At 46.4% G+C, this 25,048-nt stretch overlaps 1 protein-coding gene across 1 annotated transcript in view; it reads left to right on the forward strand.

Moving 5' to 3' along the window:
* LOC140460050 (uncharacterized) overlaps window positions 1-20,719 on the forward strand; it is a 22,964-nt gene extending 2,245 nt beyond the window's left edge. The window contains exons 2-3 of the mRNA XM_072554456.1: window positions 890-2,177; window positions 19,337-20,719. Coding sequence (XP_072410557.1) covers window positions 1,298-2,177; window positions 19,337-20,304 — 1,848 coding nt within the window. The 5' untranslated portion in view covers window positions 890-1,297 and the 3' untranslated portion in view covers window positions 20,305-20,719. The remainder of the gene's footprint in view (window positions 1-889; window positions 2,178-19,336) is intronic.
* Window positions 20,720-25,048: the final 4,329 nt, after the last annotated feature.

Below are 25,048 nucleotides of genomic sequence, written 5' to 3' on the forward strand. Positions count from 1 at the left end.
AAAGGGTTCAGAAAGAATTTACAAGGATGTTGCCAGGGTTGGAGGGTTTGAGTGATAGGGAGAGGCCAAGCAGACTGGGGATGTTTCCCCCTTGTGCGCTGGAGGCTGAAGTTGATAAAATCATGAGAGGCATGGATAGGGTAAATAGTCAAGGTCTTTTCCTTGAGATGGGATACTCCAGAATGTAAGGGTAATAGGTTAAGGGTGGGGTGGGGAAGGGAAGATTTAAAAGGGACATAGGGGCAACTTTTTCATTCAGAGGGCAGTGTGTGTAAGGAACAAGCTGCTAGAGGAAGTGGTGGGGGCTGGTACAATCACAACATTTAAAAGGCATCTGGATGGGTATATGAATACGAAGGGGTTATAGGAGTATAGGCCAAGTGCTGGCAAATAGGCCTAGATTGATTCTGGATATCTGGTCGGCATGTTCACTTTCTCTCTGGTGTCGGTGTCAATACCTTGATGTCTCGTTTTCTCCCCCTTCCTGGGGACGTTAACCATTTCATGTCTCATTGTTCGTCAAGAAGCTGCATTGCAGGTTCACCCTGAATTGACGGTTTTTGCTTCCCAAAATCAAATCTGCTCACTCTCAGCAGTATTCCAGTGTTGGGAAAGAAACTAACTTTCAGGTGGAGCTATCCAAAATTCAGAGAGATGTCAGTCTTGACATTTTTGCTTTTCTGCCCCTGTAAGATCCTGAATCAGCACCTTCAGGAGAATTAGAGTGGAGTGAGAACAGAAGGGGGACTGAGAGGGAGAGTGAGAGTGGGATGATGCTCTCAATTTTGTGGAATAACAAAAGAAAAGAATGTTCTGCAGAAAGTAGAGTTGCTTGTTCTGAATTTCTACCCTGGACTGACAGTGATGACTTTTGTAATTTTCTTTACAGAGTATTTGAAGATCTGAAGACAGAAGTTTCAAAATCAACAGATGAAGGCCTTATGCTTGAAACATCGACTCTCCTGCTCTTTGGATGCTGCCTGACCTGCTGTGCTTTTCCTGCACCGCACTTTTCAACACTGAATGTCCAGTGTCTGCAGTCCTCACTTTGATGTCAATGCCTGACAGTCACTCAATCCATTGGGAACACAACAATTTTCGACTGTGATTCTGTGAAAAGGAGCAAAGCTTTTTGGTTCCTGCTTCTATATGTTTTCAGAATCAGTGGGACTGGATGAGAGACCGTATGGTTGCAGTGCACTGAGTGTGGAGCCAGAAATAGTTGTATGACCTGGAAAGAGGAATTCAGACCGGGGAGGGGCTCTACACATGTTTGTGCGCAGCTGAAGTTTTGGCCATGGAGAAACCTGAGGGATCCTGCCCCGTAGAGAAACCATGCAAGTGTCGTGACTGTGGGAAAAGTTTCCATTTCCCGTCTGCCCTGGAGACTCATCGGCGCACTCACACCGGGGAGAGGTCGTTCCCCTGCACAGAGTGCGGTAAGGCCTTCAGCAATTCCTCTGACCTGCTGAAGCACCGACGAGTCCACACAGGGGAGAGACCCTTCAGCTGTCCCAAATGCGGGAAGGGCTTTACCCAGGCCTCCAGTCTGCTCACCCACCAGCAGGTCCACACCGGGGAAAGGCCGTTCCTTTGCACCAAGTGCGGGAAGGCCTTCAGCAATTCCTCAGCCCTGCTGAGACATCAGCGGGTACACACTGGGGAGAGGCCCTTCAGCTGCCCTGAGTGTGGGAAGGAATTTAGCAATTCCTCCGCCCGGCTGAGGCACCAGCGGGTCCACACGGGGGAGAGGCCCTTCAGCTGCCCCGAGTGCGGGAAAGCCTTCAGCAATTCGTCCGACAGACTGAAGCACCAGCGGGTCCACACTGGGGAGAGACCCTTCAGCTGCCCCGAGTGTGGGAAGGGCTTTACCCACTCCTCCACCTTGCTGACCCACCGGCGGGTCCACACGGGGGAGAGGCCCTTCAGCTGCCCCGAGTGCGGGAAAGCCTTCAGCAATTCGTCCGACAGACTGAAGCACCAGCGGGTCCACACTGGGGAGAGACCCTTCAGCTGCCCTGAGTGTGGGAAGGGTTTTGCACAGGCCTCCACCCTGCTGGCCCACCAGCGGGTCCACACTGGGGAGTGGCCATTCACCTGCTCTCAGTGTGGGAAGGGATTCACCCGCTCTTCCCACCTGCAGAGGCACCAGCGAGTTCACATGCCATGGCAGGGGGATTGAAGGAGCAATGGCAGAGTCCCATTATTGACTGGACCCCTGGGTTTGAATCCTGACGTGGCAGATGGCGGAATTGGAATTCGGTCAGAAGTCTGGAGTTCGGAATCTAACGATGAAACCATTTTTGGGGGCGGGGCATGAGAACCCCCATCTGATTCACTCATGTCCTTTTTAGGAAAGGAAACTGCCGTGTGGGAAAGGGTTCATTCAGTCGTCCCATCCTTTACCCGGGCTGGCCTACATGTGACTCCAGACCCACAGCAGTGTGGTCGACTCCCCCACCTGCGGAAATGAACAGGGAGAAACTTACTTGGATACAGGGTCTGGGTTGAAATTGCTGAGTGAGGCAATACTTCCTACGGGTTAAGGCTGTACCAAGGATCCAATTCCAAAGGGATAACTTGGTGCTGATTAATAGTAAAGAAAGTTGGGGGTGGGGGGACTGTGTACTCTTTGACCTTGAGCTGTTTTTTTTTAAAAAAGCTACTTTTTCTACGCCTTTTTGCTGGGGGGGATCTGAAGCTGTAATAAAGTTGGGTCTTGATAAAGGTTATCTGAACTTACCGCTGGGCTCAGACTTTCATTGAAAGCTTTGAGCTCCAAGAGGTTTTTGTTTGAAAGCTGCTCATTTCTTTCAGCTTCCTGCACTAAGTTTCCAATGTCATGTATCAGATGGAGCTAGTATCGTTAGAAATTGTAAATTTTCCATGAGTGCAGGTCCTGCATCATTCCCTCAGCATTGTAAAGTTTCCTGGCAGCACCGGGAGGTGGGGGCTGCCTTCACTCGAAATGATATGGAGGAGCCAGAGATGGACTGGGTTGGATCAAGTTCAAAAATCACACATCAGGTTATCGTGGTTTATTTGGAACCACTAGCTTTCGGAGCGCTGCTCCTTCATCAGGAAGCTGTGGAGCAGGATCATAAGACAGAATTTATAGCAAAAGATCACAGTATAGTGCAACTGATCGGATATATTGAACAAACCTAGATTGTTGTGAAGTCTTTTGTCTTTTAGAATAGGTTGCAAGTTTTAGTTCATTAATGTGTAAATCCCAGAAAGCCTTTGAAGTCAGATTCTCGAGATGACTTAAGGTTTTATAGAAATAGGTTTCATCTCAGTTCAGACAACAATGAAATGTGTGAGGTTTGAGTCTGTCTGTATCCCAATCTTGAATCAGACTGGTTCTATTTCCAAAGGAGGAATTTACAAATATTACATGTATCAACTGCCTGCAGGTTGTGTGCTTTTTGATCAAAATTGAATGTATCTGCAAATGCAAATTCACCCCATAGACCTGTGTGTGCATGCATGAGAGAGTGTGTGTGCATGAGAGCGCGTGTGTCTGTTTGCGTAGGTGCTAATGTCTCCTCTGAAACGGTGAGGTGCTTCCATTGTACTGTCCTGGGAGCAATGCTCTTGCTGGTGCCTCTCTGTCTGACCTGTCCTTTTGTGTGGCTTTGGTACTGCTGGGTTGTGAAACTGCCCTCAGGGCTTTGGGATAGCTGTGGTATTCTGTCATTGTTCGTGGGTACTTGAGGTGTACAGGTATTCCCTTGTCTGCAAGTGTTGTCTAGTTTCACTTGTTAGCCTGCTTGGTCCCTGCTAAGGCATTCTGGGTGTTTTGGTACAGTTTGGCCAATTTTGCTTTTGTGGGCCTATTGTGGGTTGCCAGGGTGGCAGATCTTTTCCCACATACAATTACCAGGAATACTTGGAATCCTGAGAAGGATTTAAGTGAATCCTCGAGAGATGTTGTATCCCTTGGACTATTCCCAGCAAGTGAATGAACTATCAAGACTCTTGTAAAGATTCGTGGGAACTCTTGCAGGGATGTAAAGAAAACTAGATTTACAATTTAAGGCCATACATCCCATTCTGCTGAGTTACACCAGTTAATGGGTAATTTTTATTTGTTTTAAAATGTGAAATCTTAATGAAGAGTTCTTCCAGTTAATCACTGGGTATTCAAATTTATCTTCAGAATTAAAGATCATAACAAAACTGGGTGCCTTTGTGGGATGTTGAATCTGTAGTATGTGCTTGGTAAAATTTGGATGCGCAATATTTCAAAGTGAATTTTATCGTGTTAAGTACTAAGACTTTCTGGAGAGGAAAGATTTGCCCTTGTGTGTTTTGCAACACTTAATCAAGGTCAGTTCAATAGAATACGCAGACAAGTTGATGCTAGAGTTGAGAGCTATGGCAAAATATCAGAAATAATGCACGCAGTCGCACGGCAATTTAGGGTTAGAAAGTTAGCTTAAAAAATGGTGGAAAGTTTTGTCAGCTTTTCTTAAAAATAGTTAACAAAATAAGTGTTGGTTCTGCAGAAAATGCGTCTGGGGATTTAGTAACAGAGGATAAAGAGATGGCAGATGAATTGAAAAGAATTTGAATCTGACTTCACTTGAGAGGATACAAGTAACACCCTAGAACTAGCTGTAAATCAGGAATTGAAAGGGAGGGAGGAACTGAAGAAAATTACAATCCCCAGGGAACGAGGACTGAGTAAACTGTTGGAACTCCGAGCTGATAAGTCCCGGGTATTTGAAGGAATTCATCCTTGACTCTTAAAGAGAAATTAGGGCGTGAAATAAGACCATAAGACATAGGAGTGGAAGTAAGGCCATATCGAGGCCACTCCGCCATTCAATCATGGCTAATAGGCATTTCAACTCCACTTCCCCGCATTTCTCCCCGTAATAGTTAATGTATTGGTTTTAATTTTCCAAACCTCATTAGTTTCAAGGGTGTTTTTTTTTTAGCTTGGACAAATCCTTTCTTCAAAAAGGGAGACCATTTAACTTAACATATGTAATGGGGAAAATGTTCAAAGCTATTATTAAAGATATTATGACAGAGCACTTGTATAAGTTCAAGGTAATCAGGCAGCGTGAATGTGTTTTTGTCAATGGGAAATAATGTTGTAATAATTTTTTGAAGAACGGCCTGTCCGCACTGCGACTCAGCTGATGAACCTCCAGAGCCCCCAGGGAATGGAATCCCTTCCCTCAGTCCCCACATTTCCCCAAATTCTCCGCAGTTCTGGTATCCTTTTGGTTCTGTGTTTCCGATGAACAATTGAAACTGGGATCACACTCAGGAAACGTGTACAGTCACTCCCTCCTGCGAATAGTGCAATGTTTCTTCAGTCTGTGTAACTGGTTAAAGCGCTACCCAAAGTCAGCTCACGGGGAGACTCTCTCAACAAGGGGAGAAGACATATAAAAGTTGAGCAGCGAGACAAAATGCAAAACCAATCAAATGTCGAACCACGGAGAAAAAATATTGTGGCTCTACCCCTTTTTTTCCTATTGGCATTTGGACACTTAAAATCTGTTAGTAACACCAGCATCCCGATAGAGCATACAGCGCATGTTTGACGGTGTCAGCAATGCCGTGCGCATGCTCGCTGGGTGTCAGCAAAATACTGGGCATGCTCATCGCAGTCCGCACAAAAAGGCGCGCGATCTTCTTTTGATTGACCAATAGGGAGTACTGGAGGACCGGAAGGAGTCTAGTCCTCCTGCTAATCAGAGACACCCCGTTGTCTGACTGCGGAAGTTGGACCATCAGTTTCTGAAGATGCTGCTGCTCCTGTTTCTCAGAAAGAAGATTGAGCTTCACCCCAGACTGCAATCTCCTTCCTCTGTCCAACATCTGTGAGTACGGCACTCTATTTTCTCACCACCTTTTCCATTTTTTTTCATTCTGGGGTTCTGTTGTTGACTTGCAGCAACTGAAAGGAAAGGGAGTGAATCGGGGTGGGGACAGACTCTGGAAACGTTGCTCCACGTCTGTGTCGCAATTGGCAAAATAGACAGGCAGGAGGCTGGAAGGACAGAAGAAGCCAGGTAGCATCAGGAGGTGGAGAAGTCGACGTTTCAGGTGTAACCCTTCTTCAGGATTGGGGATGGGTGCAGATAAAGGGTGTCCTGGGGGCAGGGTGGTGAAGTGGGGATAGGTGAAAGGTCTGACCTGGTTGGTGAATGGGAGAAATAAATCTGGTTCGTGACAAGGAGGAGTGGAAATGAGGGGGAGGGGCTGAGAAGGGAGTCGTTGGGGGGGAATGGTGGGAAAGAGATGGGAAGTGAGGTTATTTGAGACTGGAGAACTTAACGTTGAGTCCGCTGGGCTCTACGCTGCCCAGGCGGAAGATGAGGTGTTGTTCCTCCAATTTGCTGTTTGGTTCATTGTGGCAATGGAGAAGGCCTAAGATAGTCTTTTCAGAAAGGGAGTGGGAAGGGGAATTAAAGTGGGTAGTGACTGTGGACCTGCCTGCGACGCTCAGCAAACCGTTCCCAAGTGTATGCTCAGTCTCCCCAATGTAGAGAAGACCACAGTTGGAAACATGAGAAAAAGAGTACAACAATGTGAAGTTGTGAAAAAGAGCAGAAAGCAAGTGTATTATTTAAATGGTGATATACTGAGAGGTGGAGAAAGTGAGATCTGCAGATAATGGTGATTAGAGTCAGTAGGTGTGCTGGAAAAGCACAGCAGGTCAGACAGCATCTGAGGGGCAGGACAGTCGATGTTTCGGGCAAAAGGGAATAGGGAATATGTGGATGTAGAAAGGGAGCTCAGTGTCTTTCTGCACCAGTCACTGCCAGTGTCAGACAGGTGCAGCAAGCAATCAGCAAAGCAAGTGGTATATTAACAAAAGGAATTGTGTTCAGAATTGTGGATGTCTTCCTGCAGTTAGGGGTCATTGAATATATTCAAGGCTGAGTTCATCTGAGTTTTGAGCAACAATAAAGTGGATGATTATGTGGAAAAGCAAGAAAATGTTTTGAAGACAAGTACAGAACAGTTACAGTGTCATACAGCAAAGAAACAGACCATTCAGTCCAACTAGTCCACGTTGAATATATTCACAAACTAATCTAGTCCGACCTGCCAGTGTTTGGCCCATATCCCTCTGAACCTTTCCTATTCATGTAATTAACCAAATGTCTTTTGAAAGTAACATCACTTCCTCTGGACATTCATTCCACACATGAACTACTGTATTTTATTTAAAAAAGCTGCCTCAAGTCTTTTCAAAACCTTTCTCCTCTCTCCTTTCAAAATTTGCTGCCTAATCCTGAAACCCCCAACTGAGGGAAATGACACCTGCCATTCACCTCGTATATACTTCTCATGATTTTACAAACCTCTATAAGGTCAGTTCTCAATCTCCTGTGCTCCAGTGAAGAAAGTCTCAGCCTATCCACCGAGATGTAGGAAGATTCATATCCAGTTATGGTCTGTTCAATGCTGGTTCAGGTTCCAAAGATCAAATGGCCAACTCCTGCTCCCAATTCTCACGGTCTGTGCCCAAAGTTAAAAATCAAAAACACAGGGTTATGATCCAACAGGTTTATTTGGAAGCACTAGCTTTCAGACTGCTGCTCCTTCATCAGGTGGTTGTGAAGAATAAGATTGTATGACACTGAATCTGTAGCAAAAGTTTACAGTGGGATGTAACTGAAATTATATATTGAAAAAGACCTGGGTTATTATTAAGTCTCTCCTCTTTGAGAATAACCATGTTGGTTTCAGTTCTTTCATATGTAAACAGCAAAACCTTTTCTAAAAGTTACATTCCCAATTGGTGTCATATTGTCCCAGATAACCTATTGAAGGTGTGAGTTTCCCTGTGTGAGGCTGTATGTACCACAATGGTTAGACTGATTCTAACCTTAAAAAATGGATTAACTGAATCTTACTTGGATTCATGCAGTTTGTGTCCAGGACAGCGAGACCATCAGATCTAGGAGCAGCAATTAGGCCATTCAGCCCATTGGGTTTGCTCATACCATTCAATCGTGGCTATTAAGTTTCTTATCTGCGTTCTCCTGCTTCCTCCCCATAACCCTCGATCCACTTGATACTCAAGAACCTATCTATGTCAGTCTTAAATATCTTCAGTGACCTGGCCTCCACAGCCTTCTGTGGCAGTTAATTCCATAGATTCATTACTGTCTGGCTGAAGATGTTTCCCCTTATCTCCAATGTAAAGGGTCTTCCCTTTACTCTAAGACTGTGCCTCGAGCCCTAGTCTCTCCTCCCAGTGGAAACATCTTCCCAACATCCACTCTGTCCAGGCCGTTCAGTATTCTGTATGTTTCAATTAGATCTCCCCTGAGTGTGGGCCTGTTAAACAGCATGAACCAGACCCTTCAGGATGAGGACAGCAGGGATTAGGTTCTACAAAGTGAGAAGGGAGAGAGAGTGTTTGGGATGGAGATTTTCAGCTTCTAGAGAATAAGAGAGGAAGCAGAATTCACTATAAATTAGAATTGATCGGATGGACCAATGGGCCAAGGAGTGGCAGATGGAGTTTAATTTAGAGAAATGTGAGGTTTTGCATTTTGGTCAAGCAATGCAGGCAGGACTGGTACATTGAAGGGGAGTGTTGCAGAACAAAGAGACCTTTGAGTACAGGTTCATAGCTCCTTGAAAGTGGAGTCGCAGATAGACAGTATAGTGAAGAATGTGTTTGCTATGCTTTCCTTTATTGGTCAGAGCATTGTGTACAGGCATTGGGAGATCATGTTGTGGCTGTAACTTGGTAAGGCAACTTTTGGAATAGTGCATCCAGTTCTGGTCTCCCTGCTTTCGGAAATAACTTGAGACTTTGAGAGGGGTCGGAAAAGATTTGCGAGGATGTTGCTAGACTTGGAGGGTTTGAACTACAAGGAAAGGCTGAGTAGATCCAGGATATTTTCCCTGGAGCATCGGAGGCTGAGGGGCAGCCTTATAGAGGTTTATAATGGGCTATATCCAAGGTCTTCTCCCCAAGGTAGGAGAGTCCAAAACTAGAGGGCATATGTTTGAGGTGAGAGGGGAATGATTTAAAAGGGCCCCGAGGGGCAACTTATTCACGCAGAGGGCTGTGGATGTATGGAATGAGTTGCCAGAGGAAGTGGTGGGGCTGGTACAATTATATTTAAAATGCATCTGGCGGGGTACATGAATAGGAATGGTTTAGAACCATAAGAGCCACATGCTGGCAAATGGGACTAGATTAATTTCGGATATCTGTTTGGCACAGACGAGTTTGACCAAAGGGTCTGTTTCCGTGCTGTATGACTAATTGTCTTCGGTGAAAGCAGAAGTGTGGTTGTGAAGACTGGAGGCTGGGAGCAGAAGAAGTTACAATGAAATATTTAATTTATGAGAGAACAACTGAGTGAGTGTGGACATTTGGGATTTTGGTGGAAAGTGGGAATTCATTGCACTGTGGGGATCAAGCCCTCCATATCCTGTCATTTCAGTTGGTGGATGAGACTTGGCAGTTCATGCAGGCAGTCAATCCAGATAATATTTTATAAATTCCTGCTTTGGAAATAGAAACAGTGTGAGTCAAGACTGAGATACAGGCAAACTCTGACCTCATACCTTTAATGCATTGTCTGAGCTGAGCTGCCACCTTTTGTTGTAAAGTCTTATGTTATCTTGAGAGGGTGCCTTACAGGAAGTTCTGGGATTTACATATTAATGATACCTGCAATCCATTCTAAAAGATGAAAGACTTAACAATCCAGATTTGTTCAATATATCATTTCAGTGGCAGGCCACAAATGTCTTTCCATAAATTCTGTGCCTTATGGTCTTATTCTCCACAACCACCTGATGAAGGAGCAGTGCTCCGAAAGATTGTTCTTCCAAATAAACCTGTTGGACTATAACCCGCGTTTGTGTGATTTTTAACTGCCCAGGTTAGGGCGGATTGATCACGATAAATTATGCATAGTGCTCAGGGATGTGGAGGTGAGGGTGGATTGGCCGTGTTAAAGTACCCATCGTGCCCAAGGAGGTGCAGGTTTGTGTGGGTTAGCCATGCTAACTTACACATAGTGTCCAGGGATGTGCAAGGTCGGGTGGATTGGCCAAGGGATATGGGCCAAGTGCTGGCAAATGGGATTAAATTGATTTACAATATCTGGTCAGCATAGACGAATTGGACCAAAAGGTCTGTTACTGTGCGGTATATCCTAATGACTCTGGCTTTCTACTAACGTTTGCCACATCTCTTCTATTCAGTTTCTCTCTGGTGTCTGTGTTAATACCTTGATGTGTCTGGTTATTCCTCAAGCTGTATTCCCGATTCATCCTGAACTGACACATTTTGTTTTGCTTCCCAAAATCAGACCTGCTCACTCTCAGCAGCATCCCACTGTTGTGAAAGATATTAACTTTCATGTGGAGTTATCCAATGTATAAGTCTTGACGTTTTTGCTGTTCTGATCCTGAATCAGCACCTTCAGGAGAATTACTAAGAGCGGAGTGAGAACAGAGGAGGGGGAGGGGAGAGAGAGAGAGAGAGAGAGAGAAAGAAAGAGAGAAGGATGTTGCTTTCAATTTTGTGGAATAACAAAAGAAAAGAATGCTCCACAGAAAGTAGAATAGCTTGTTCTGAATTTCTACCCTGCACTGACAGTGATGACTTTTGTAAGCTCTTTTTCCAGAGTATTTGAAGATCCGAAGGCAGAAGTTTCAAAATGAACAGATGAAAGCCTTATGCCCGAAATGTTGACTCTCCTGCTCCTTGGATGCTGCCTGACCTGCTGTGCTTTTCCAGCGCCACACTTTTCAACACTGACTCTCCCGCGTCTGCGGTCCTCACTTTCACGTCAATATCTGACAGTCACTCAATCGATTGGGACAGCCACGATTTTTGATGACAATTCTGTGAGAAGGAGCAAAGCTTTTTGGTTCCTATTTCAGTACATTTTCATTATCAGTGGGACTGGATGAGAGACCCTACTGTTGCTGCGCACTGAGTGTGGAGCCTGAAACTGTTATACGGCCTGCAAAGAGGAATTCACAGCAGTGAGGGGCAGTACACGCATTTGCTTGTGGCTGAAGCTTCGGACATGGAGAAACCGTGGAAGTGCGGTAACTGTGGGAAAGGCTTCCATACTCCATCTGCGGGAAGGCCTTCAGCAATTCCTCCACCCTGCTGAGGCACCAACCTGTCCACACGGGGGAGACCCCCTTCAGCTGCCCCGAGTGCGGGAAGGCCTTCAGCCGTTCCTCCAATTTGCTGACCCACCAGCAGATCCACACAGGGGAGAGGCCCTTCAGCTGTCCTGATTGCGGGAAGGCCTTCAGCTATTCCTACTCCCTGCTGAGGCACCAGCGGGTTCACACGGGGGAGAAGCTCTTCTGCTGTCCCGAGTGCGGGAAGGCCTTCAGCGATTCCTCCTCCCTGCTGACCCACCGGCGAGTCCATACGGGGGAGAGGCCCCTCAGCTGCCCTGAGTGTGGGAAGGCTTTCACCCGCTCCTCCCACCTCCGGTGCCCCCAGCGATTTCACGTGCCATCGCAGGGGGACTGACAAAGCGACTGCCGAGTGCTGTTATCGACTGGACTCTCAACCCAGTTCTGGGATCTGTTGGGTTTGAATACCACCGCGGCAGATGGTGGAATTGGAATACGGTCAGAATCTAAAGATGAAACCATTTTGTATGGGGGGTGGGGGGGTGGGAGAGAAAACCCCAGTCTGATTCACTCACGCCCGTTTTAGGGAAGGAAACTGCCGTTGTGGGAAAGGATTCACTCAGTAGTCCCAGCTGCATCCTTTACCCAGTCTGGCCTACATGTGACTCCAGACTCACAGCAGTCTGTTTCACTTCCCACCCCCCCCGTTCCCGGCCCCACACGTTAAGGCTGTACCAAGGATCCAATTACAAAGGGACAACTCTTTGCTGACCGATAGGAAAGAAGGGGAGGTGGAGTGTGTGCACTTTGACCTTGAGCTATTTAAAAAGCAGCTACTTTCTCTACATCTTTTTGCTGGGGGGATCTGAAGATGTAACAAAGTTGGGTCACAATAAAGATTACCTGAACTTAATGCTGGGCTCAGACTCTCATTGAGAGCTTTGAGCTCCAGATTTTTTTTTTGTTTTTTTGTCTTCACATTGGAGAGCTCCATTCAGCAGTCTAATAATAGCAGGGAAGAAGCTATTCTTGAACCTGTTGGTACATGTGTTCAAGCTTCTGTATCTTCTGCCTGGCAGAAGATGGTGCAGGAGATCATTCCCGGGGTGGGAGGGGTCCTTGAGGTTGGTAGCCTTTCCACGACAACGAGAAGTGTAGATGGATTTCATGGGTGGGAGGTTGGCTTCCGTGATGGACTGTGCTGTGCACACAACCTTCTGTAGTTTCTTCCGGTCCTGGGCAGAGCAGTTGCCGTAGCAGGGCGTAATGCACCCAGATTCAATGCTTTCTGTGGTGCATCTGTAAATGTTGGTGAGTGTCATTATGGACATGCCGAATTTGTTGAGCATCTTGAGGAAGAAAAGGTGTTGTTGTGCCTTCTTGACCGTTGCATGGGTAGGTTTAGATATTTAGCCGCTCCTTTGTCATTCTTACTAACTCCTTTACTTGACGCAGTCACAGTCAGTTTCATACCTTGTGCCAATCTCTTTTGAAGGTCTTCTTCAGAAGGATAAAATATTATGAGGGGCAAAGGTAATGTACATACATAATATGAAATCTTTAAACTTGAATTCATTTTAAAGAGCAGAACAACGTATTTATGGTAAAAATGGGTAAACTTAACAGGTTTTATGAAGGGTGAGAGTGGGAAGTATGTGGAGGTGCATGTTAAAACAGGACTGAGTCTGCATGGCTTTGACAACAGGAGGTCATGTCTGACAAATCTATTAGGATTCTTTGAGCAGGTAATGAGTAAGTTAGACAAAGGGAGAGCCAGTGGACGTGAGCGATTTGGATTTCCAGAAGGCCTTTGACAAGGTGCCGTGTAGGAGGCTGCTAAGTGAGATAAGAGTCCCTGGTGTAGGAGCAAGGTACTGGCATGGATAGAGGATTGGCTGACTGGCAGAAGGCAGAGAGTTGGCATAAAGGGGTCTTTGGAGTTCCAAAGGGGTCCATGCTGAGAGTGCTTGGACAGGCCAGGAGAATGGTCAGAGAAGGGGCAGATGGAATACAATGTGGTAAAGTCTGAGGTTATACACTTTGGTGGGAAGACCAGAAACAGAGACTGTTTTCAAAATGGGAAAGGCTTCGTAAATGTGAAACAGAAAGGGATTGGGGAATCCCAGCTCAGGATTCTCAGGGGGAGGATTGGACCATTCATTTGGGGTGGTGTGGAAAGGATCGTACCATTGAGACTTGGGAGGATTGTACCCTTAATGGTTGTGGGTGAGTAAAGGATTATGGAAGGTGTGGAGGAGGAAAAGGAAAGGGGAGGATTTTACCATTCACATCACGGGGTGTGGATTGTACTATGCACAGGAAGAATTATTTATTTTTATTTTTCAGAATTTCCAGGATACAGGACATATGCCCATTTTACCCACCAGAAATCGACTGAAAATGGGTGCACTAAAAAAGTCCAGCAGGAAGATTATCAGTAAAAAGTTCTAGTTTCGGTCATAGCGGTTATACACTGAGTCACACTGCACAGAAACAGACACTTCAGTTCCACTCATACACGCCGACTAGATATTCCAATCTGGCCCAGTCCCAAGTTCCAGCATTTGCTCCATATTCCTCTAAATCCGAACTATTCATCTAGACACCTTTTAAATGTTGTAATTGTACCCACCTCCACCACTGGCTGCTCATTCCGTACACGCTCTACCTTCTGTGTGAAAACGTTGCCCCTTAGTTCCTTTTTAAATCTTTCCCCCTCTCAACTTAAACTTATACCTTCTAGTTTTGGACTCCTCCATCTTGGGGGAAAAGTCCTTGGCTATTCGCCCTATCCATGATTTTCATGATTTTATAAACCTCTCAGGTCACCCCTCAGCTGCCTCCGCTCCAGGGAGAACAGCCTCAGCCTAGTCAACTTCTCCCTAGAGCTCAAACCCTCCAACACTGGCAACATCCTTGTAAATCTTTTCTGAACCCGTTCAAGTTTCACAACATCCTTCCAAGAGGAAGGATGCCGGAATTGTACACTTATTCCAAAAGTGGCCTAAACATACTCTTGTACAGCCAGAACATGACCTCTCAAATCCTATACTCAATACGCTGACCAATAAAGGAAAGTATACCAAACACCTTCTTCTTTATCCTATCTACCTGCAACTCCACTTTCAAGGAACTGTGAACCTGCACTCCACGGTTTCTTTGTTCAACAATGCTCCCTAGAACCTTACCATTAAGTGTAGATGTGCTGCTCTGATTTATTTTTCCAAAATGCAGCACCTCACAGTCATCTAAATTAAACTCCATCTGCCACTATTCAGCCCATTGGCACATCTGATCGAGATCCCATTGTAATCTGAGGTAACCTTCCTCGAAGTTCACTACACCTCCAATTTTGGTGTCATCAGTAAACCTACTAACTATACATTCGATGTTCACATCCAAGTCATTTGCATAAAAAATACAGAAAGTAGTGGACCTAGCACCGATCCTTGTGGCACTCCACTGGTCATAAGCCTCCAGTCTGAAAAAGAATGCTCAACCACCACCTTGTACCTTTGAGCCAGTTCTGTATCCAAATGGCTAGTTCTCTCTGTATTCCATAAGATCTAACCTTGTAGCCAGTCTCCCTTGGGGAACCTTGTCCAACATCTTACTGAAGTCCACATAGATCATGTCCATTGCTCTGCCCTCATCAATCTTCTTTGTTACTTCTTCAAATCACTCAATCAAGTTTGTGAGACATGATTTCCCACGCACAAAGCCATGGCAACTATCCCTAATCAGTCCTTGCCTTTCCAAATATGTGTAAATCCTGTCTCTCAGATTTCACTCCAACAACCTGCCCACCACCGATGTCAGGTTCCCTGGCTTTTCCTTATCACCTTTCTTAAATAGTGGTACCATGTTAACCAACCTCCAGTTTTCTGGCACCTCTCCTGTGACTATCAACGATACAAATATCTCAGCAAGGGGCCCAATAATCACTTCCCATAGCCTCCCACAGAGTTCTCTGGTACATCTGATCAGGTCCTGGAGATTTATCCACCTTCATGTTTCAAGACATTCAGCACCACCTCCTTTGTAATATGGACATTTTTAAAGATGTTATAATCTATTTCCCTACATTCTATATTTTTCATTTCCTTCTCCAGAGTAAATATTGATGCAAAATACTCGTTTAGTATCTCCCCCCATCTCTTGTAGTTCTACACATTGGTTGCCTTGCTCATCTTTGAGCCCTATTCTCTCCCTAGTGACCCTTTTGTCCTTAATATATTTGTAAAAACCCTTTGGATTCTCTTTAACCCTATTTGCCATAGTTATCTCATGTCCAGTTTTTTCCCTCCTGATTTCCCTTTTAAGTATACTCCTATTACCTTTATACTCTTCTTAGGATTCACTCAGTCTATCCTGTCTATACTTGACATATGCTTCCTTCTTTTTCTTTACCAAACACTCAATTTCTCCAGTCATCCAACATTCCCTACACCTACCAGACATTCCTTTCACCCTAATAGGAATATACTGTCTCTGGACTCTCGTTATCTCATTTCTGAAGGCTTCCCATTTTCCAGCTGTCTCTTTACCTGCAAACATCTGCCCCCAAACAGCTTTTGAAAGTTCTTGCCTATTACTGTCAAAATGAGACATTCTCCAATTTGGAATTTCAACTTTTAGATCTGGCTTATCCTTTTCCATCACTATTTTAAAATTAATAGAATTATGGTCACTGGCCCCAAAGTGCACCCCCACTGACACCTCAGTCAGCTGTCCTGCCTTATTTCCCAAGAGTTGGTCAAGTTTTGCACCTTCTCCATAGGTATATCCATATACTAAATCAGAAATCTTTCTTGAACACACTCAACAAATTCCTCTCCATCTAAACCCTTAAACCTATGGCAGTCCTGGTCTATGGTTGGAAAGTGAGGATGCCCAGATCCCTCTGCACCAGATCATCCCAAACCATCTATTAGATAATAGGTTGCTTTGGTTTTTTTTTACCAAAATGCATGACATCACACTTATCCACATTAAACTCCATCTGCCACATTTTGTCCCACTCTCCTAACCTATCTAGATCCATTTGAAAGGTTCATGTTTCCTCATTGCAACTTACCATCACGCCTATTTATGTGTCATCCACAAATTTGGCAAATGAGCCTTTTATACGTGTATCCAAGTCACTAATGTAGATTGTAAATAGCTGGGGTCCAAGGACCCAACCCTGTGGCACCTGACTTGCCACATCTTGCCATCCAGAAAAAAAAGCCATCAATTCGGACTGTCTGTCTTCTGCCCATCAGCCAGTCACCTATCCAAGCTGATAAATCAGCCCATATCGCATATGATCTAACCTTGCAAATTAACGCTTTGAGTGGCACTTTAGCAAATGCCTTCTGAAAAGTCAGATGTATTACATCTACAGGATCATCATTATCCACTTGTTACATCGATGAAGAACTTAGTCAAATCTGATTTGCCCATCATAAAACCATGCTGACTCTGATGGATAGAGTTTTGACTTCTCAAATGTCCTGATATTGCTTCCTGGATAATTGACTCTAACACCTTCCCAACAACAGATGTTAAACTAACTGGTCTGCAATTTCCCACATATTGCCTGCCTCCCTTTCTGAATACAGGCATTACATTAGCATTTTTCCAATCCACTGGAACCATAGGGTCCTAAGATATAGGAGCAGAAATTAAGCCATTCAATCATGGCTGAAACGTTTCTCAACTCCATTCTCCCGCTTTCTCCCCTTAACCTTTGATCATCTTGACAATCAAGAACCTACCTATCTCCGTATTAAATAAACTCAATGAATCTTTCTCATGTCCAGGGAATTTTAGAACATTGTAACTAATGAATCCACAATCTCCACTGCCACTTCCTTTAGTACCCTCGGATGTAGGCCATCAGGACTAGGGGAGTTGTTTGCCCTCAATCCTAATAGTGTACCTATCGACGTTGATTTGACTTTGACTTGCTCGTTCCAATCCGAATGGTACTGCTGTCCTCCAACGTGAAAACTGAGGAAAAGTATTGATTTAGCAGCTCTGTCATTTCAGTGTTCCCCTTATTAACTCACCTGTTTCATCTTCCAAGGAACCAACATTTACTTTAGCGACTCTGTTCCCTTTGGCACAACAATAGAAGCTTTTGATATTTTATACTCGGCTTCTTTTGTAATTTACCTTCCCTATTTCTATTCATTTTTTAAAACCCCTTTGTTTGTGTCTGGAAGTTTCCCGATGTTTCAGCCTTCCAAAGGTCTGGAGTAACATTCCTGAACAGGCTGAACATTAAAAAGAAAACCACATTCACATTTAAATGACACCCACCTTTCAGGGGCTGGGGGCGGGGAAAACCAACCCCCATTGTCCCCTATTGGTTGGAGGATTCCCCAACCACGCCCCCTCAGATGGTGGCGACGTTGTTTGGACCACGCCCCCTGTGTGTTGGCGCATGTGCAGTGTAGGTCCCGCGGCCGGACAATGACAGTGTTACTGAGTGTGGGGGAGGAATGGCGCCGGCGGCTGAAGGAACAAGAACAGGAGCCGCTGGAAAAGCTGAGCAGGTCCGGCAGCTCGTGTCGGGAGAAATGTGAGGACGGGTTTCGGGTCCCGGTGATCCTCCTTCAGGACAGGACCAGGTTTCAGAAACATCCCGGGGAGGTGGCCAGGCCCGAGCGCCAAGACCTGGCTCCTGCCTCCGGGGAGAGGAGACAGTGAGACAGGGTAGGATTGGGAACCGCGGGAGGAGGGAGACTGGGGAGTTTATAAACTCCTAGGGGGAGGCCTGAGGCCTCCAATAGAAGCCCCACAGGCCCCAGTGTTTACTTCACCGGCGAAGGAGCTCTCGGGTTGTCCGGGCAACCGGCCGCCATCTTTGTGAGGGTCAGGCGCATGTTGTCCTGGGACGGGGTTGTTGGATTGTTGTATAATATTGATCTCCTCTGTACTTTTAATCTTGAAGATTTTAAAAATGTACACTGGCTTCAATTTATGAATTCTAAGTACAGAAGCAAACTATAAACATCTCCTTACATGGATCCCAACATGTGCATAGGAGCCAAGACTGCCTCAAGATTTACTGAGGTGCTGAATCAATAGCTCTTTCTCTTTTGATTAATGAAGGTGGTGCCCAGCAGACTCCTGCTCACAGCCTGTTCTGTCAGCCTTTATGGGAGAGATAGGATAGCAAAACATCTCTATGACTCTATAATTGCTGAGATTACCTTTACAACCTTTCTTAAACCAGGCTGCAATGTTTGTAGTTCTCTAGTCTGGCACCTCCTCCAAGTCCATGGAAGACTGATAAATTATGGCTTCTACAATTTCTGTCGTCCCTTCCTTCAAGATTGTTGGATGCATTTCATCAGTGCCTTGTCAAACTTTTAATTACCAAATGCTTATCGAAGACTTCTTTCATGTTAATTTTGTACTCTTGGCAGGTCATGTTGCGGCTGTGCAGAACATTGGTTAGGCCACTGTTGGAATATTGCGTGCAATTCTGGTCTCCTTCCAACGAAAAGATGTTGTGAAACTTGAAATGGTTCAGAAACGATTTACAAGGATGTCGCCAGGGTTGGAGGATTTGAGCTATAGGGAGAGGCTGAACAGACTGGAGCTGTTTTCCCTGGAGCGTTGGAGCCTGAGCGGTAACCTTATAGAGGTTGCAAATTTATGAGGGGCATGTATAGCATAAATAGACAAAGTCTTTTCCCTGGGTTCGGGTCTGTTTCCATGCTGTACATCTCTATGACTCTGTTGGTTGCATCTGTAAGAATCTGAATCAGCACCTTGAGGAGAATTAGAGTGGAGTGAGAACAGAGGAGGGAGAGAGTGTGGGATGGTGCTTTCAATTTTGTGGAATAACAAAAGAAAAGTATATTCCGCAGAAAGTAGAATTGCTTGTTCAGAGTTGTTACCCTGCACTGAGTGTAATGACTTTTGTAATCTCTCTTTACAGAGTATTTGAAGATCTGAAGACAGAAATTTCAAAATCGACAGATGAAGGCCTTATGCCCGAAGCATTGACTCTTCTGCTCCTCAGATGCTGCCTGACCTACAGTGTTTTTCCAGCGTCTCACTTTTGAAGTCTTGACTCTCCAGCATCTACAGTCCTCACTTTCACATCAATGTCTGACAGTGACACTGGGACATCGGGACTGCAACGACTTTTGACTGTGATTCTGTGAGAAGGAGCAAAGCGTTTGCTTCCTGCTCGAGTGCATTTTTAGAATCAGTGGGACTGGATGAGAGACCCGACGTTGCACCGCAGTGAGTGTGGAGCCTGAAACAGTTATACAGACTGGAAAGAGGAATTCACGGCAGGGTGGGGCTGAACCTTCGGCCATGGAGAAACCTGAGGAATCCCGTCCCGTGAAGAAACCGTGGAAGTGTGGCGACTGTGGGAAAGGCTTCTGTGCCCTGTCTGCCCTGGAGACTCATCGGCGCAGTCACACCGGTGAGAGGCCCTTCAGCTGCCCCGAGTGCAGGAAGGGCTTTACCCAGGCATCCGCCCTGCTGACCCACCGGCGGGTCCACACGGGGGAGAGGCCTTTCAGCTGCCCCGAGTGTGGGAAGGTCTTCAGCAATTCCTTCGCCCTGCTGAGGCACCAGCGAATCCACAAGGGGGAGAGGCCACTCTCCTGCCCCGAGTGCGGGAAGGCCTTCAGTGATTCCTCCCACCTGCTGACCCATCGGCGAGTCCACACAGGGGAGAGGCCCTTCAGCTGCTCCAAATGCAGGAAGGCCTTTACCCAGGCCTCTGCCCTGCTGATCCATCAGCGGCTCCACACAGGAGAGCGGCCCTTCAGCTGCCCAGAGTGTGGTAAAGGCTTCAGCGATTCCTCCACCCTGCAGACCCACCAGCGGGTCCACACGGGGGAGAGGCCCTTCAGCTGCTGTGAATGCGGGAAGTGCTTTACCCAGGCCTCTGCCCAGCTGAGACACCAGCGGTCCCACACCGGGGAGAGGCCCTTCAGGTGCCCCGAGTGTGGGAAGGGCTTTGCCCGGGCCTCCAACCTCCAGACTCACCAGCGGATACACACGGGGGAGAGGCCCTTTAGTTGTCCCGAGTGCGGGAAGTGCGTTACCCAGGCCATCACACTTCAGAAACACCAGCAGGTCCACATAGGGGAGAGGCCCTTCAGTGTTCACCTGCTCCTCCCACCTGCGGAGGCACCAGCAAGTTCACGTACCATAGTAGAGGCATTGAAGGAATGACGGCTGAGTGCCGTTATTGACTGGCGTATTAACCCAGTTCTGGGGCCTCCCGGGTTCGAATCCTGCCGTGGCAGATGGTGAAATTGGAATTCAGTCAGTAATCTGGAGTTCCAAGTCTAACGATGAAGACAATTTTGGGGTGGGAGCCGGGGGTGGTGTTGGGGTGAGAAAACCCCATCTGATTCACTCACGCCATTTTTTTAGGAAGGAAACTGCCGTTGTGGGAAAGGATTCACTCAGTCGTCCCAGCTGCATCCTTTACCCTGTCTGGCCTATGGTTGACTCCACACTGCACCCAAGCCCCCCCCTCCATGCCTCCCCGCCCCCTTTCTCTCCCCCTCCCATTCCCTTTTTGCTGGGGGGGAATCTGAAGCTGTAACAAAGTTGGGTCACAATAAAGGGTTACCTGAACTTACCGCCAGGCTCAGACTCTCATTGATGGCTTTGAGCTTCAAATGGTTTTTGTTTTAAACCTGTTGATTTCTTTCAGCCTCCTGCACTAAGTTTCCAATGTCGTGTATCAGATGGAACAGTGAATGAGTAGCTCGTATCATTGGAAATTGCAGATATTTCAGGAGTGCAGGTACTGTGTTGTTTTATGGGCATTGTAAAGTTTCCTGGCAGCACCAGGAGGTGGGGGCTGTGTTCATTCGAAATGATGGGCAGTTGTTGGTGTTGGACTGAGGTGGAGAAAGTTAAAATCGACACAACTCCAGGTTAGAGTCCCAACAGATTTATTTGGGAGCGCTAGCTTTCGGAGCGCTGCTCCTCCATCGGGTAGGTGTTGAGCAGGATCATAAGACATAGAATTTATCGCAAAACATTACAGTGCCATGCAGTTGATAAGATTTCCTGAACAAGTTCAGTTGCAATTCAGTCTTTCATCTTTTCGAATGGGTTGCAGGTTTTGGTTCATTAACATGTATATCCCAGAACTACTTTTAAGTCACATTCTCCTGATGACTTAAGATTTTGTAAAAATAGGTGACATCTCAGCTCAGACAAAGCAAGAAAGGTGTGAGGTTCAAGTCTGTCTGTATCCCAGTCCTGAGTCTCACATGTTCTATTTCCAAGGTAGGAATTTATAAAATATTACATAGATTGACTACCTGCAGATTGTATTTTGCTCAAAAAGCACAATGTATCTGCAAATGCAAATTCACTGCATAGGTTTGTTTGTGTGTGTGTGTGTGTGTGTGTGTGTGTGTGTGTGTGTGTGTGTGTGTACGCGTGTGCATGAGAGAGAGAGAGAGAGATGGAGTGTTTGCATGTGCATGCTTGATAAAGTGTGTCGATGCAGTGGAGTATAAACCTGTGAGGGGTGTGTGCATGGATTTGAGTGTGGGAGGTGTGTGTGAGAGAGGGTCTGTGTGTGTATGTGTGGGAGTGAGAGACAGTGTTAAGTGCAGTGTAGTCACCCAAGGTCCCGGTTGAAACCGTCCTCATGGGTTCCAAACTTGGCTATCGGCCTCTGCTTGGCCAGTAGAAACAATTCAGTAGTTACTGGGTGACATGGTGGCTCAGTGGTTAGCAGTGCTGCCTTGCAGCACCAGGGATCCGGGTTCGATTCCCACCTCGGGCAACTGTCTATGTGAAGTTGGCACATTCTCCTCATGGGTTTCCTCCGGGTGCTCCAGTTTCCTCCCACAATCCAAAAGATGTGCAGGTCATGCTAAATTCCACATAGTGTTGGGTGCATTTGTCAGGGGTAAATTTAAGGCAGGTGAATAGGTCTGGGTGGGTTACTCTTTGGAGGGTCAATGTGAACATTTTGGGCCAAAGGGCCTGTTTCCATACTGTAGAGAATCGAATCTAATCTACACACACACATTGGAGAGGGCAGGGTGAGACTTGTCTTTCACTTTGCAGAAGGTGGGAGGTCCTGGGTGCTGTGATTCAGCGTAAACACATGCTGGAAGACCTTTGGCTCAGAGAGATGGAGTTGGAAGCCAGGCTGCAGACACGTCATGGGGAAAGTTAACCGGACACTTTATTCCAGGAGATGGTCATTCCCCTCTGGACAGATCCTTCTGATGAGGTCACTGGACACGGTCAGAAGGGTGTGAGTGTGAATCACACAGGTAAAGGGGATCTGAGGTTGGGAGGCAGGGGGAGGAGCTAACTGGCTGAGTGGTGGGGGGACACTGGGGGTAAGGGCAGAATATTAACAGTTGATTGTCGTCTTTCTCTGAATTTGGCAGCAGGAGACCAGATGGCATCGGTGTCTGTCTGGCACCAGGTTCAGGAACCGACGTGCTCAGGACAGGAGAAGTGGGAAAGGGAGGCTGCAGTGGGTGTGGTCCACAAATCTCAGGAGGGCAGAGCCTCTGCTGAGGGCGCATGAGAAGTCAGAAGCTAAAAAGATAAAGCAGAACATCAAAGCTCTGGGTGGCATGGTGGCTCAGTGGTCAGTACTGCTGCCTCACAGTGCTGGGTTTGATTCCAGCCTCAGGCGACTTTGGCACATTGTCCCCCTTGTGTCTGCGTGGGTTCCTCCCACAGTCCAAAGATCTGCAGTTTAGGGTGGATCAGCTGTGCTGAAGTGTCCAGGGATGTGCATTTTCAGGTGCGTAAGCCATGGGGAACTACAGGGCTGTATGGTAAGTGGGTTGGTCTGGTGGGATGCTATTTGGAAGGTCAGTGTGAGGTAAATGGGCTGAATGGCCTGCAGGGATTCTACTGCTTTAGCCGTTTGTATCTTGAGAAATGATTACTGTGGTCTTGGGGGAGGGTGGGATTTGTAGTGTCACTGCCCTCTGTCCATTCTCTTTCTGTCCCCTGTCCATTTTCTCTCTCTTGCCACCCACCCTCAGCTCCTCCCGCCTCAACCATTCTCTTTCCCCACCACCTGTTATTTCTCGTGCCTCCATCCCTCTTTGATCGCTGTATCAAGCCCTTGTAAGAAGAGAGAGACAGATGGTGATGACTCTACCTGGGAGATGGGGGTGCACGAGAAATGGCTGATCTTTAACATTGAGAATAGCTATTCAGAAAAAACATTAAAGCATGTTCAGTTCTATTTTTTAAAAAAGCTGCAGGCATCTTTCTGAAACTTGTGTTGAAATATGTGCAGTTTGGCCACAGTTGAGGACAGGCTGTAAGGGGTGAGTTGCCTATTCTAATATTGTCAAATTGGTTCTATATAGAAATAGAGTCATGGAGCATGGAATGAAACAGTTTGGTCTGTGCCGACCAGATATCCTAAATTATTCTATTCCTATTTGCCAACACTTGGCCCAAACCCCTTTAAACCTTCCTATTCGTACACCCATCCAGATGCCTTTTAAAAGTTGTAATTGTACCAGCCTCCACTCCGGCAGCTCATTCAATACATTTACCATCCTCTGCGTGAAACAAGTTACCCCTTAGGTCCGTTTTAAACCTTTCCCCACTCACCCTAAACTAATGTCCTCTAGTTCTGGCATTTTTTGAGGCAAATTAAATGTCACCCGTTTTTTCTAATCCTTTGGTGCCTCATCTTTCCCCACTCAACCTAAACCGATGCCCTCCAGTTTGTGGCTCCCCTAACTGAGGGAAAAGAAATGCAAATTTGTGCAGCCAGCCAAAATGCAAAAGGAATACAATGTCGAGCCGTGGGGGGTGGGGGGAAGGAAATTGTGGTTCAACTTTTTTTTTCCTCCGATTGGCATTTGGAGACTTCAAATCTGTCAGGAACGTGAAGCATTTCTGAAGAGCATAATGCGCATGCCGCTCGGTGTCAGCAAGCACTGCGCATGTCCGCTGGTGTCAGCAAAAGACTGTGCATGCGCCTGGTTGTTCGCACATTCGACTCATGACATACTTTTGATGGACCAATGGGGAACTCGGGAGGACCGGAAGGAATCTTGTCCTCCTGCCAATCAGAGCATCGCTATTGTCTAAATGCGGAAGTTGGACAATGAGCTTCTGAAGCAGCTCGTGCTGCTGCTCCTGTCTCTCTGAATAAAGACTGTGCTTTACCCCAAACTGCAACTTTCTTCCTCCGTCCAACAACTGAGTACGGCACTCTCTTTTTCATTCTGGCGTTCAATTGTTGACTTCCAACAACTGAAAGGAAAGGGAGTGAATTCAGGGTGGGGACAGAGTGTAGAAATATTGGTCGACAGTGTGGTGCTGGAAAAGCATACCAGGTCAAGCAGCATCCGAGGAGCAGGAAAATCGACGTTTCGGGCAAAAGTCATTCATCAGGAATTTTCCTGCTCCTCGGATGCTGCCTGACCTGCGTGCTTTTCCAGCACCACACTCTCGACTCTAATCTCCGGCATCTGCAGTACTCACTTGTCTCGAAATGTTGGTCCAGATCTGTGTCTCAATTGGCAAACACATGACAAATGCATGACTGCAATGTGATAATATAGCCTTTGCTGTGGGAAAACGAAAGCAGAAAGGAGGTGCATTGTTTTAATGGTGATATGTTGGGATATGGAGAAAGTGAGGAGTGCAGATGCTGGAGATCAGAGTTGACCAGTGTGGCCCTGGAAAAGAACAGCGGGTCAGACAGCATCCAAGGACCAGGAGAGTTGACGTTTTGGACACTAGCCGTTCATCAGGAATGTTATGTGGAGGTACAAAGAGGTTTCAGTGTCTTTCTACACCAGTCAATACCCGTTGTCAGACAGGTGCACTAAGTGGTGTATTAGCAAGAGGAACTGAGTTTGGAAGTGGGGTGGGGCCTTCCTGTGGTTAGGGGTGGGGGGTGAGGGGTTCATTGAATATATTCAGGGCTGAGTTCATCTGATTTTTG

Source organism: Chiloscyllium punctatum, chromosome 36 (assembly GCF_047496795.1).
Source record: "Chiloscyllium punctatum isolate Juve2018m chromosome 36, sChiPun1.3, whole genome shotgun sequence".
NCBI classification, from domain to species: Eukaryota; Metazoa; Chordata; class Chondrichthyes; order Orectolobiformes; family Hemiscylliidae; genus Chiloscyllium; species Chiloscyllium punctatum.